This window comes from Excalfactoria chinensis, chromosome 1 (assembly GCF_039878825.1).
Source record: "Excalfactoria chinensis isolate bCotChi1 chromosome 1, bCotChi1.hap2, whole genome shotgun sequence".
In the NCBI taxonomy this organism is placed as follows: Eukaryota; Metazoa; Chordata; class Aves; order Galliformes; family Phasianidae; genus Excalfactoria; species Excalfactoria chinensis.
This window is the reverse complement of record NC_092825.1, coordinates 20,193,910-20,207,427: the sequence shown is the minus strand read 5'-3', so window position 1 is coordinate 20,207,427 and position 13,518 is coordinate 20,193,910. Positions and strand designations below refer to the sequence as shown.

General features: G+C 38.6%; 1 protein-coding gene across 1 annotated transcript; it reads left to right on the top strand.

The window, feature by feature from the left end:
- Positions 1–1,579: 1,579 nt before the first annotated feature.
- On the top strand, positions 1,580–6,761 carry SPAM1 (sperm adhesion molecule 1). The gene is made up of 3 exons (XM_072351729.1): positions 1,580–2,548; positions 4,963–5,052; positions 6,102–6,761. The coding sequence occupies exons 1-3, from the start codon at positions 1,580–1,582 to the stop codon at positions 6,759–6,761; spliced, it is 1,719 nt and encodes a 572-aa protein (XP_072207830.1).
- The last annotated feature ends 6,757 nt before the right edge of the window (positions 6,762–13,518 follow it).

Below are 13,518 nucleotides of genomic sequence, written 5' to 3'. Positions count from 1 at the left end.
GAACCTACAAGATCATCTAGTCCAACCGTCCTCCCACTAACATAGCTGCAGCAAACCACTGAACCATATCTCCTAGCTCCTTATCCAGAAGCCTCTTGAACACTGCCAGGGATGGCGACTCCACCACATCATCTCAGAGGATGCCTGACCACCCTCTGAGAGAAAAAGTTTTTCCTTATGTCTAATCTAAACCTCTTCTGGTACAACTTGTGGCCATTTCCTCGGGTCCTGTTTGTTGCCTGGCAGAAGAGGCCAAGCCCCTTCTCATCCACAACCTCCTTTCAGGAAGTTGTAGAGTGCAATGAGGTCTACCCTCCTCCAGACTAAACAATCCCATCTCCCTGAGCCACTTCTCATAAGACTTGTGCTCCAGACCCCTCACCAGTTTTGTTGCCCTTCTCTGGATACATTCTAGGGCTTTCTTGTAGCGAGGGGCCCAAAACTGAACACAGTAGTTGAAGTGACACGGCCTCACCAGTACAGAGCACAAGGAGATGTTTACCTCTCCACTCCTGCTGGCCACACTATTTCTAATGCAGGCCAGGATGCTGTTGGCCCTCTTGGCTACCTGGGCACACTGTCCTCTTTACAGTCATCCAGCCACTCAGCCCCAAGCTTATAGTGCTGCATGGGGTTATCGTGGTCAAAGTGCAGGATATTGTCACTCAGATACTGTCTGAGTGTGTAAGGATGGGGTTAAGAAAGCCAAAACCCACCCAGACTTGAATCTGGCACAAGAGATGTAAAGAGCAACACGAAGAGCACTGCCCAGAAACAGCTAAAACATCGGTACATTATTAACACTGTTTTTCTCCTAAAGCCAAAACATAGCATCATGTTCTGGACAGAAGATATAGTGCCTGTCATATTTCAGATACCTCGCTGAATTAAATGAGTTTATATGGATTGTTTTCTTGGATATGTGCCAATGTTCTGGTTCCAATTTTATGTTATCTTGGATCTTCCCTTAAGAGCTCTGCAAAATTGATCAATTAAGGCCTAAAACTTTATTTTGAGACAGGTGAGAAGTATTACTTATAGGTTACTGTTAAAAGAAGACATTGTGAGAACGCTCATGTTTACAGACATCAGTCACAGCCACAATCAGAAGTACTGTTGAGCATACGCATTGCAATCCATGACTCATTGGGTGCCACTTCACTGACAATTTTGTCTCTGTTCTTATGAAGTTTATTCCTTCTATGATTGTACATTGTGCTGTTCCTTCAAGAGAGTTTCACTCAAAGATAACAATATATTCAAACTAAAAAAGGGTGTTAGTTTCACAGTTAGAAAAGAAAGATTTATCAACTCTTATTTATCTACTTTTTAATTTTTTTTCTTTTTTCTTTCTTTCCCTGCATTAGGTCTTTGAAATTGTTGAGATGTTTCCTGCAGTCAGAAATGGTAGAGAGAGTTACATGAAGAACATGCCCATTCTGCACCTCAGGAATATTGCTTAACAGCTTTAACCTGAAGAACATTATTGCACCATACAGACTACCAAACTTCTCAGCAACCCAGAGAGCATTTAATTGTTGTCTGACCACAATCATCTAATGCCACTGCACATGCTACAATGGAAACTCTAAGACAAATACAAAATGTTGGTATCTGTGTTACTTGTACATATCCCATAGCTTCTGGCATGGTGTTCACCATTCTTCTAGTTTCTTGCTGCTCATCTCTGAACATAAGAGCTCGTCCACTTCTTTCTAATTCACCTTTCCTTTCCATCTGGAATGCTCCTACAGAACTTTGTACTGAAAGGACTGGAGTGCAGCTGGACATGTCATTTTTTTCTCTCATTGGAAGCACGCTGAAGACATCCATTGGGCAAAACATCACTCTATTCTATCCAGACAGGCTTGGTTACTATCCATACAAAAATGAAGTCACAGGAGAAGCATTCCATGGAGGACTCCCTCAACTCGTGCCACTGGAAAATCATTTAAAAAAAGCCAAAGAGGATATCCAGTTCTATATTCCTTCGGATGAACAGTTTGGATTGGCTGTCATTGACTGGGAAAATTGGAGACCTGTGTGGATAAGGAACTGGGGATCAAAAGACATTTACAGGCAGGAATCTATTGAACTGGTTCAGCAGAGAGACATAAGTTTATCAGAAGCTGAAGCCAGGATTATAGCTAAAAAGGAATTTGAAGCTGCAGCAAGATCTCTTATGTTGGAATCTTTAAAACTGGGCATAGCAATGAAGCCAAATCGTCTATGGGGATACTACCTTTACCCAGACTGTTATAACTATGATTACAAACAAAACCCACATAATTATACAGGAACCTGTTTAGATATTGAAATAGCAAGAAATAATGAGCTTAACTGGTTGTGGGAGAAAAGCACAGCACTTTACCCATCTATCTATCTAGAAACAGCCTTAAGATCTTCCAGAAATGCCCAACTTTTTGTTCGCAACAGAGTTCAAGAAGCCATCAGAGTTTCGTATGTCTCTAATTCTACTCATCCCCTTCCAGTTTTTGTATATACACGACCAGTATTTACAGATCTCTATGAGGAATACCTCTCTCAGGTGAGTGCAGCTACACCTTAAGTATTTCAAATTTAAATGGAAAGAAATTATCATGGGGTGCTTATTTAGAAAATATATGAATTTGTATCAGAGGTATCTAGATTTTGTATGTAAAAAAAATCTAACAACTATATTTGAGCAAACTGAACAGTAAGAGGTCTATTTTCAATTCTTCCTCATGATATTTATCATCTTATGTTTTACTCTCTCAGCAGTCCTCACATACAGCAAAATATTAGCATCTAGGGAGCATATTACAGTACATTAATTCAGATGAAAGAATAACCTTTTCCAAAAAGAATTAGTAAAACTGGGCTGGCCTGACATCTGCTTCTTAAAGTTAAAAGATAAAACAATAAAAGAAAGTCTTTCTTTTTGTCTCACATAAGTGTTTCCTTCTCCTAGCTTTTCTCTTAATATGAGGTGCATCCCTCCTGGTTTTGTTAGAGAACTGGGGAGGTACCCTACAGGTTACTATTGTTAAGATCTTATACTTTCATACCACTCCCACTCCTCAGCCTCCACTTGAAAAATGAGAGATCATTCAACAATCACCTCCTTGCCCAAAATGTTCACCTTTTTCTTCTTCTGGAACTCTGTAGTGCACATTAAAATAAATAATTTCTGTTGCAGAAATTCTTAAATGGTAAATTACCATTCTTCCACTCCCAGTGATCTGATTTTTATGATGATATAATCTAATTAGTTCTCAAGAATTAAGAATGTCCTTCCCTGTCTGGGACTTGAAGTACTGATGCAAAAAAAATCAGTTTGTAAAACCCAAAACCAGGGCAGAAGGCTGCTGATTCTTTCGTTGGTTGATAGGTTTTAAGGCTAGTGAAGAAATTCTGTCTTTATGTGCATTTATGTGATTCTGTGATTCTGTGATTATGCTCGCTTCCTAAATGGCATTTCAGCAAATCACAGGTTTGCCAAGGTTAGGCTCTGACTAAAGTTCTAGTCATCTTATTACAGTTCTGGCTATGCTTTTTTCTGAACATTCTTCATTTACCTGTGCTATCTTACATACCACCAAACTGATGAATCTCCTCCAGGCCACAGGGAGGGAGAAGTTACAGACTGTGGTCCTGGTGACCGTCTTGTGTCTGGTACCCTCACAGATCCTGGACAGAGCATTACTGAGCATTGCTCCCAGCTCCGTGCATACCTGTGAGGAGCAGGAGGTTCTGTCAGCAGTTCTGCTGGGTTTCTGGTTTCTCTCTTTAAATCCTCCAACACTCACATATTGTCTTTTCATGTTGTGCCCCTTGTTCTTTTTCTGTCCATAGCCCTCTCCCATTCCAGATGGGCTTAAACGCTTTGTTAGGACTGGGCTAACAGCTGACCCTTAGAAAGAGAAGTGAACAGAAACAAATTTCCCAGATCAATATCTGCAAAAGGTCAGAGGCATTCTTCTGAGAAAAGAGATTCCTGTTGGTGAAAGCTCTGCTCTTGCTACTTTTCTGCTCCAGCACTTTCTCAGAACTGAAATTAAATTAAAAAATCCTACGTCTGTGCTTTCTGGCTTGAGCTTCAGGCAGCGTTACTGAAATTGGTTACCACCAGCTCTGAGCAGTCAGAAAATGATGTAGCAAAATGAAAGTTAAAATGGTTCATGGGGTGTATAGGCTTAACAACTGGCTTTCCAACCACACAGATAGGTTGCTCCAAAAGTAATGCCTCCCGTTTATTTCCATGGAACTACAACAGATGTAAGGAGCGCAATAATGCTATCTCGTAGAGGAAATTCTTAGCTACAAAACATTATTTTATCATTTTCAACATAATCGCCACCAGTAGGTATGCATTTACTCCAGCGATGAATAAGAGCCTGCATGCTGAGCTCATAAATACCTGCATCAGCAGAGATAACACTGGCACTGTTGCCACTACTGAAACACACCATGGACAGCCTCAGTGTGCTCACACCCACTGTTTGGTCTCCATAAGTGCTCAGCAAGCATCAGTCAATGTCAATGGGTGCAATTATTTCTGCATAGAGAAACTCAGTGACACATCTTTGCTTCACAGGCACTTCCATGTCAGACAGCATTTTGTCAGACCGCCCATCTGCTGCATAATGGAAGACTGATGGGAAGGTACAACCTCTGTTGCCAGACCATCAACATCTGCCTCTGATATCATGGGCTACCATGATACAATAAGAGGCATTACTTTCAGAACAGCCCTTGTATAAACTGAAAACAATTGTCAATATTTTCTAGTATTACCTGCTCAACTCCATCCCAGGACAAAACAGTGTTATTGTGAGCACAATGTTTGCATACTGTATAATTGCTTGCTTTCTTTAGAGTAGTTATTTTGGCTATGTAATTTACTAAATGGATTTTATCTTTTTCCTCTGTGTTATGGCTTACTTACACTGGCACAATTCTTTTCTCATTTACTCTCAGGATGACCTGGTAAATACCATTGGAGAGTCTGCTGCACTGGGTGCTTCTGGAATTGTGATTTGGGGTGATATGAATTTAACACAAAGTAAGGTATGCCAGGTTAATTATTATGTGATTTTTTAAAGAGAAATAAGGTGAAAAGGATACAGAAAAGGATCACAATTATTTGCATCTTATCTTCTACTCTAAAAGTGATGACTCCATATTGTCAGCAGATTTACTGTCTTCACTAACCAAAAACCAGGCCCATCTGAGGCTAATGAAGATTGTCACTGACTACTCAGAATAAGATTTCAATTATTTGAACTTTTGGTGTTGGCTGTGAGCAACTGCACAGTCTTTCATGGTAACTGTAAGCAACTGTACAACCTGCATCAAGCAAAATTTTCTAGGCAGGTATTTCATCTAAAAGCAAAATAAACAACTACATATACCTCAGATTCACCGAGATGATGTCTACTGGTGTAAATATTAGCCTTATCTGTCCACTGGTGTGTGGTATTAGGCAAATGCCCTAAGAATATATAGCTTCAGAAACAAACAGTTCCCCAAACATCTGGTTTGACAAGCATATACAGAATATATGCCAGCTCCATGGTCAATTAGATTTAACTTTCCTTTCCATCCAAAAACACTGTGAGAGCTCCCTATTCCTTCAGTACAGCTACTCAGAAGAAAACCAAAGTTTATCACAAGGTGTATTAACAGAAAAGTTATTTGCTTATGCTGAAGGACTGTTTTATGAATTAGTTTTATTGCTTATTTTTCCCCTCAAGATATCTTCAAAATATTCAAAACATATAAAAAGGAACGCTGATCCTTCATACAGCTTTCCAAAATGCATCTGATTCAAAAGGCTACAGGGAATCTCATACAGATAAAATGAAAGCTTAAAGTCATCTACTAATTTCTAGAAGTGCTTTTAGTAACATCTCCAGTAACCACCTAAGATAAATTTATTGTAATCCTTGAATTATACAGCAACTTCTCTGATAAATCTGCTTCCAAAAACCAGTTATGACTGTTATTAAACCCTCAAGAAAAGCATTTATAGATATCCACTGCAGTACTCCTACTATAACAACAGCATTCTAATAGTTCCTGTACTAAACTTTTCAGATACGATGCTCTTTTTACAGAACACTTGTAGGACTCTGGACAACTACCTTAGGAAGACTTTGACTCCTTACCTCATCAACGTCACAATGGCAGCCAGAATCTGCAGCCAAGTAGTATGCCAAGACTCTGGTGCCTGTGCACGGAAAAAATGGAATTCCAACGACTATCTTCACTTGAACCCAGAGAATATTGTCATTCGAATGACAAAGGATGGAAAATACACTCTGCAAGGGCAACCAGCATTTCAGGATCTGCAGACGTTCATAGAAAAATTTGACTGCCACTGTTACGCAGGGCACAACTGTGAACCCAGAGCTGACATCAATGACATCCATTACCTCCGTGCTTGTATTTCAGAAGAAATTTGCATTCAGATATCCTCAAATTCATTTTCTGATATAGACTCTTCTAAAGAAAAGAACCTGTCTAACAGAACTGTATTTCCACTTGCCTTTCAGAGTAAGGTGACATTATCTACACATCCTGAAACAGATTATTTCCAGCCTGCCACTGGAAATAATATACTGCATTTAACAACTGCAGAATTTAACACTGACACAGCAGCCACTCAATATGATGTAGAAGCAAATGATACTTGTAGTTCTGGTAGTTCTACATCCTATATGATAAATAGATTTAATCTATTTTTTTTAGTTCTAATTTTGAGAACCTTAATGTAAATGACTCAAAGAATTGAGAATATATATATATATATAAATATATATATATTTTCCTGGCTGTGTTTAATCTGCACAGAGAAATAATTCTTCAAAGGTGTAAAACAGCTGCAACTCTGTGGTCTTATCTGTATCAGGTAACCTCTTCTATTCCTTGGGTAACACTTCAGTTTGAATGTAATTCTATAGTTTAGTTCTATAAACTACAATTTGTGCCAAAGATAGGCTGGTCTGTATATACTGACTATGCCTACTGAAAGGATAATTCAGCATGTGGAATGCTTTTTTTTTCCCTTTTAAATAGTTAACATTTTTAACAGTTGCATTTGACGAACACATCTGTGAAAAGTACCACTTTGTATACTTCAAGTCAAGTCAGTTAAATCCATCTTAACCTGAATTTCATTATCAGCAGTTAACGGGCTTAATGCTCTGTGTTCATTCCATCTGAACACTAGCTATTAAAAACATTTGGCTTAATTTTATATTGCGGGACTTTGCAACATAATGCTTCTTTGATGAAGGTACCCTTTTTTTTTTTTTTTTTTTTAATAACTTTTTACATCATCTACAAGAACACTGGTTCTTCTAATTGAATATAGTCCTAACTCTTCAATAGTTATTAACTAATGTAAACATTGACTTCTCACTAACACAACTTCATTATGTAAAATTGGAGCTGTAGCAGTTAATCTTTCCTTCTTTCTTCTCCTCTTCTTCTCCCAAGCCCTCTCCTTTTTTCTTTTTGGCTGTCAATCATTTTGCCTGGCCAATACTCAAAACTCATCAGATCAGCTTCCTCAGTCCCAGTTCTGCAGGTTATTAGGCCTTGTTTCTCTGGTCAGCTAGCCCTGGAAAGCACATGTAACTGTTACTGTGTCATGTGGACAACAGCCTGAGTGCATAGAACATTTCCTATGCTGACTATTTCCTAGTCAGTCTATTGGGTGGAAAATAATTTGTTCCTTAGGAAAAGTGAACAGTGGCAGATGTGATGCTGGGAATCAGGAACTCTCATGCTTCATTTCCAGTGTCTATGAACAATAATCTCAGTTTTTTTATCTGTTCTGCTTACAAAACCCCAAACTACTTCCCCTGGCATGCAGAAAGAAGGTTTTGTGCCCCAAACGCTCTTGGTGATAGCAGTCAATGTGTGCCATTAACCCGGGAAGGAAAACAGACGGCAGTTGACGAGAAAGATAGTAATAGAGGAAATAAGCCTATCTGGAGAAGAAGCCAAAAGGACACTACAAGGAAGGCTACGGTGTGAAACCACTTTCTTTCAGCTCTGAATAGAACCAGCAAACACATGAGAACTATGGGTTGCAATTTAAGACTTCACTGCAGATGCTCAGCTGCTACACAGAGGCTAGGCAGCTTGCGTTTTCCTCGAGATGCAGGAAAGAATCTGGTATATTCAGAAGGAATTCAGAGAAAATCAGTTATTCAAGTCAATGATCTGCCAAAAGCCACTCCGTGTAGCTACAATATGACTGTTTACTTAATATTATTTTATTGAAGTCACACACAAACCTCAGAAGAAAATCACTCCCAGTTTCACATCAAGAATCCGGTTATGATTTCTGTATAGCCATTTGAAGCATTCAGGAGCAACTAAGTGCGGTTCATTTGATAAAATACTATTTCCAAATTATTAAGTCAGATGCTTAATAGAAGGCTTGACTTCTAATGGGTAAAGAGTGGCTGCTGGAACTGATAAATTAAAAATATCTCCATAGAGCTAGGCATGATCTGCATAAATAAATCATTGTCTTGCACAGATACAAGATAACAGAATGATCTATCATTTCAATATAGCAGCCCTTACTTGCAAAAACCTAATGCCTAAATCTAGCAGAAAACGCATAGCAAATCTAATGCCTTCAAATGTTCATGTTGTCAGTCATAACAGATGTGCAAAAAAAAAAAAAAAAGATGAAGACTTTAGATTTAAGAAGAAATAATGCTTTATGGCTTTTGGACGGCAAGTTATCAAGAGGAAGTAATGATTTTCTCACCGCACTTACATTGTCAAGCCCACAAGTCAAAGTTATTTCTGCCATCAATGTCACAAGTAGACTAAGAAGTAAAAAACGGATTTGTAGCAAACTGTCCAGAACAAAAGCAGCCAGCAGGTTTTTTTTATCACTTATGTAAAAATGTAGTTTTGTCACTCCAGCCTTTAATGGATGTTTGACCTCGGGTAAACAAAATGTTTAACCACCTTCAGTGCCGTTCTTCAATATGTACGAATGTTGCTAAAATTTTCATTAAAATTCTGTTTCTCTATCTGAAGGATCTGGCTTATAGTATTGCTTATTGTGGGACACCCAAAGATACTGGCACTTTCACAGGAGATGACTGTTTGGTTTCACAGAATCTGAACACGAGTGAAACCACAGACTAGTCCCTGCCTTAAGGTTTCTTGCTTCTCTGTTTGAAAACTGAGAATGCGCAGAGAAATTCTGAGAGGCAGGCCAGTAGGACCACTTTGCAAGCAGCCTAGGATGTGACAGCATCCCAAGCATCCAGCAAAATTTGTGTTAATCCTTGAAACATACTGGAATACACTGCTGAATATATATCAGAAAGGAATCGTGTCAAAGATTTCAAGCCGGTGCAATACACACTAGACAACTCCTAGACACAAACTAGATGTATACCGGCATCTATCTATCACAATATTAACACAAGCAACAAGACAGCAGGCAGTCACATAATTTTAAAACATATTCAGTTACAAAGCACCAATGAGCTACTCAAGAAGACAACTAAATTCTTTCCTTCAGGCAAATAGAATACAAGTATTTGAAAGGTTTTCCACAGCCTGTTAGTGCAAGCCTTTTCACACTGCCAGATACCGTTCACGCCAATGCAAAGCCTGTAAGATTAGGACCTGAGATTTCAGGGTAGAGTTGTGAGTTTGTTTAATTTCAAAGTAATATTGTATACATTTAAAAATGTACAGCTTTATTAAACTGCGGCTTCATTTTTCTTAAAGAAAAAGTATTCTCATTATTACTGTTCTTTTGTTGTAGGGTTGCTGGTATTTTTTTTTTTATTTTTTTTTATTTTTTGTAAACATCTAACTGGAAAGCAGAGTACAGGTGGCTAGAAATGGATTCAAAAGGTTAATTGATCTAACTTCATGCCTTACTACATCTAAATGTTTCCTGCAATGTGGCTATTGCAAACACCTCTATTTTGCTGGAAATACTTCACTGAAATGATATATTTCTTTAGGAGAGATTAGGTAAACATGATGAATTGAAGGCAATCCTCAGCTTTTGTGTCTGTCAGTCAAAGATCAAAGTCTTTAGAGAACAGTTATCTTCTGTAGGCGTTCCAAACCTTCAGCAGCTACTTTTCTCTTTGCTGTCAGTAGCACTCAGGACTGCAAAAACTTCCTGCATTTGTTTTCCCCTCATCATATATGAGAAAGAAAAGGGCAAGGAGGTAAAGGACACCTATCAATATTAGCATCCTTAAGGGATTAACTTTGGATATCATTATGTTCACTAATGTGTTTCTACCATCGCTATTCATTGATTATAGTTCTCCTTTGCCAGTAGTAATTAGACAACATTTTCCAGTGTATGCTTGTATATCCCTTAGTTTATAACTGATAAGGTATTTATTGATTAGTAATCAGACACAGACACTATTTAGATTAACGAGAACCACTACTTTGAATAGCAAGTATTTTGTTTCTGCTTCACAGTTGGACCTCAGACAACAAGCAGTCACCTTTCTCTGACTTTGTTTCCATCTCAGAAAATATATTTATACAACAGAATTTCAAGGTCCTGCAGAAGAAATATGCCATATGTTGGCAATCTCCTTCTGGAGCAAGCTGCTCCCCGGGCTACCAACAGGTTGGGACGAGATGACAGCTTGCCAGTGTACAGTGATGACTGCCTGTGGCAGGCACCTTACAACCACCCATCTAAAGGGAGGCTAAGGGCAGCCTGCAGTCATATAACAACAGTATTAATGCCACAACAAAATATGAAGCACTGTAATAGTGGATCCAGCAAGTTCTTAAAGGCACTGGACTAATAATGTACAGACTTAGGCTGCCTGTCTGTAAGTCCATTGCACTGTTTCAGTTATCATGCTAAATATCCCAAACATCTGTATCCAAACCACAGAGTTCTTCAGTTAAAAATCTCAGTCTGCCCTACTCTGCCAGTGTAACAATCCATACCTAAATCATTTCTTGCGTTTTTCTTCTCTAGAGTGAGAAAAACTATCAAGAGGGACACTAATCTCTGAGGGTGCAGCCAGCAGAGGGTACAACTAATGCCCATGGGCACCAATAGGCACACTAAAATGCTTTTCCAGAGATCTTCAATACAGTACTTCTCTGGTCAGCAAAGCAGCTGCTTGACTCTGGCTTACAAAGGGAAGACCAGGGTCTTACCAGTGCAGTATCTCAGTAGCAGAAAAGATGCATAGTTTATTCTGCCTCTTTTTTTTCTTTTCTTTCTTTTTCTCAAATACCTGGTATATCAGGACAAGCTTGAAAACACCAGAGTGAGACATCACTTCATTCTCTCCTCCCTAAAGATTTCATTCAGCTGAAGGTTTCTTTTCATGATGATCTACAGCTGTCACTAAAAACCTACTAAGCTACAGACAACCTGATCTCTTTTGTAATATTCAGAACTAGACATGGGTCCCCATCATCTTGTACTGATCAAATGTTTGCATCTGATGCATCCACTCAGGTCAATTTTTTTCTGTATCATCCTCATCATCTGAAATGTAGTACCAGCTATTACCCTTTTTGTAATATAAGCAAGTCACCACAATAGAATAAACTGTGTTATTATCACTTCACAGATAGAGAACTTGAAAAACTCAATATACCATGCGTTGTGTACTGCCATAGCATAGCTAAACCAGTCCCAAAGTGTTTAAATTTCAATAGGCAAGACAGAAGATGAAATATTTTATCAGCAGTTAAATGTTTCCAGGAGAGATTAAGTGGCCAGCCTACGGTCATGGGGGATAATGAATGGCAGCCTTCTGTGTCTTGAGTCAGGCTTTCAACAGCAAGAACAAACATCCTTGGAGATGCTAACTGTAACAAGGTAGTAATACTTTCACATACGATATTCTCATGCAATATTCTGTCATTAAACAGTCTGTAAGCTAAAGAATTGCTTGATATAGTCCCATAGTTTGTCACAAAAGCAGGGGCATTGAAGATTTCAAGTATAACAGAACTTTGAACTAGGTGAACACTCCGAGAACTTTCAATGTTATATTTTGTTGCACCACGAAAGACTTCAGTTAGTGTGTAACTGAATTAGTCTGAAAACTTACCTGCCTTTCCTCTGCTGTCTCTTATGAGGATACTTTTTTTCCAGAATATGCTACTGTATGTGTAACTGTATTGCCTATGAAAGCTTAACTGCGAGTCTTAAGCACCATTCCAGAATTTAGAATTCCTGCAAAAATATTGACTGATTTATTTTATGAGCATTTTTTCCCCAGGCAGCAATCACAACCACTTCACTCTCAGAAACTACTTGTACAAATGGCCTGTCTTTATTCCACCCGTTGTCAGCTGGTTGATATGTCGATATGGGAGAAATCCTTACATTTTCAGTTTTGATGCTGCCAGAAACATTTAATCTAGTCATTCAAAAATCAATAATTTGCTTTGGCTGAAACAAGTTATTGAATAATAATAATAACAAGAAACATGGCAGAATAGCAAAGAGCAGTGGTTTGCCTATGAATTATTTCTGGAAGTGTTCCTACCCATCCAACCAGAATAAGAATAATCTATTTCCTACTCCAGCTTTTTCACTTGTTCCTCCAGTACCACCCCCCTCCGCCCTCCCCACTGCTTGGCCAATTGGCTGCTACCAAGAAGCAAGCAAAATAGCTGACTTCTGCTAACCTCTTCTCTAATGCAGGACTTGATCAGAAGCCTCCCCTTCTACCACACCACCAATTTTCAAGAGCTGTACCATGCTCTGAAATTTCCTGAAGACACAGTTACTGTTTCAGTTTTGAACGACATCTGCAATTCTAGTTTAACCAAAGACACCGGAGCTTTTCATTTACTCAGTTTGAAAAAGAAGCGTTCACCACTTCCTAACTTAATTCCTTATCTAAGAAAACAAGATTCATGAAATATTGTTGTCTCCTGGTTTTGTCTGGCCATCCATTTTCACAGTGTTTTTAAAACCTTAGGGGAATTTCAATTAACATGGGCTGCTTTCACTTATCAAGCTTCTACAGACTTAAGAGGAGATGGTGGCTTGAAAAGAGGGAGGAACATGAATTAGACCCTCCACTGTGGGAACAACCAGTATATATCCTATTGGGCAAACTACTTGGATGTCCTGCATTTAACTTACTGAAGGCAGTTTGTCTTGGGTGTATGTATAGCTCTGGATCAGAAAGGTAAGCACAGGAGATGTAAAGAGGAAAACAGGGATTACTGCAGAAGAGAAGCAAAGTTTATGGTTCTTAGCTAGTTATGAAACTAAACTCACCAGTTGTTTTCCTTAGAACATAACTCCATTTAGGAAAAATAATTAAAGTTATATATTTGTTGGTTGTTACAATTGAATTTTGCTTCTATTCTTTAAGCTCCTTCCATGACTTCCATATTGTTCCTTCAAAATTATGAATCTTTAAGACTAATGCTCTACCAGTTTACCTTGATTTTTTATCTGGCGTAAAGGATTTCGACCAGTGAACTACCATAAGAAAAAGTAAGGAAAATAATTAGAGCAAC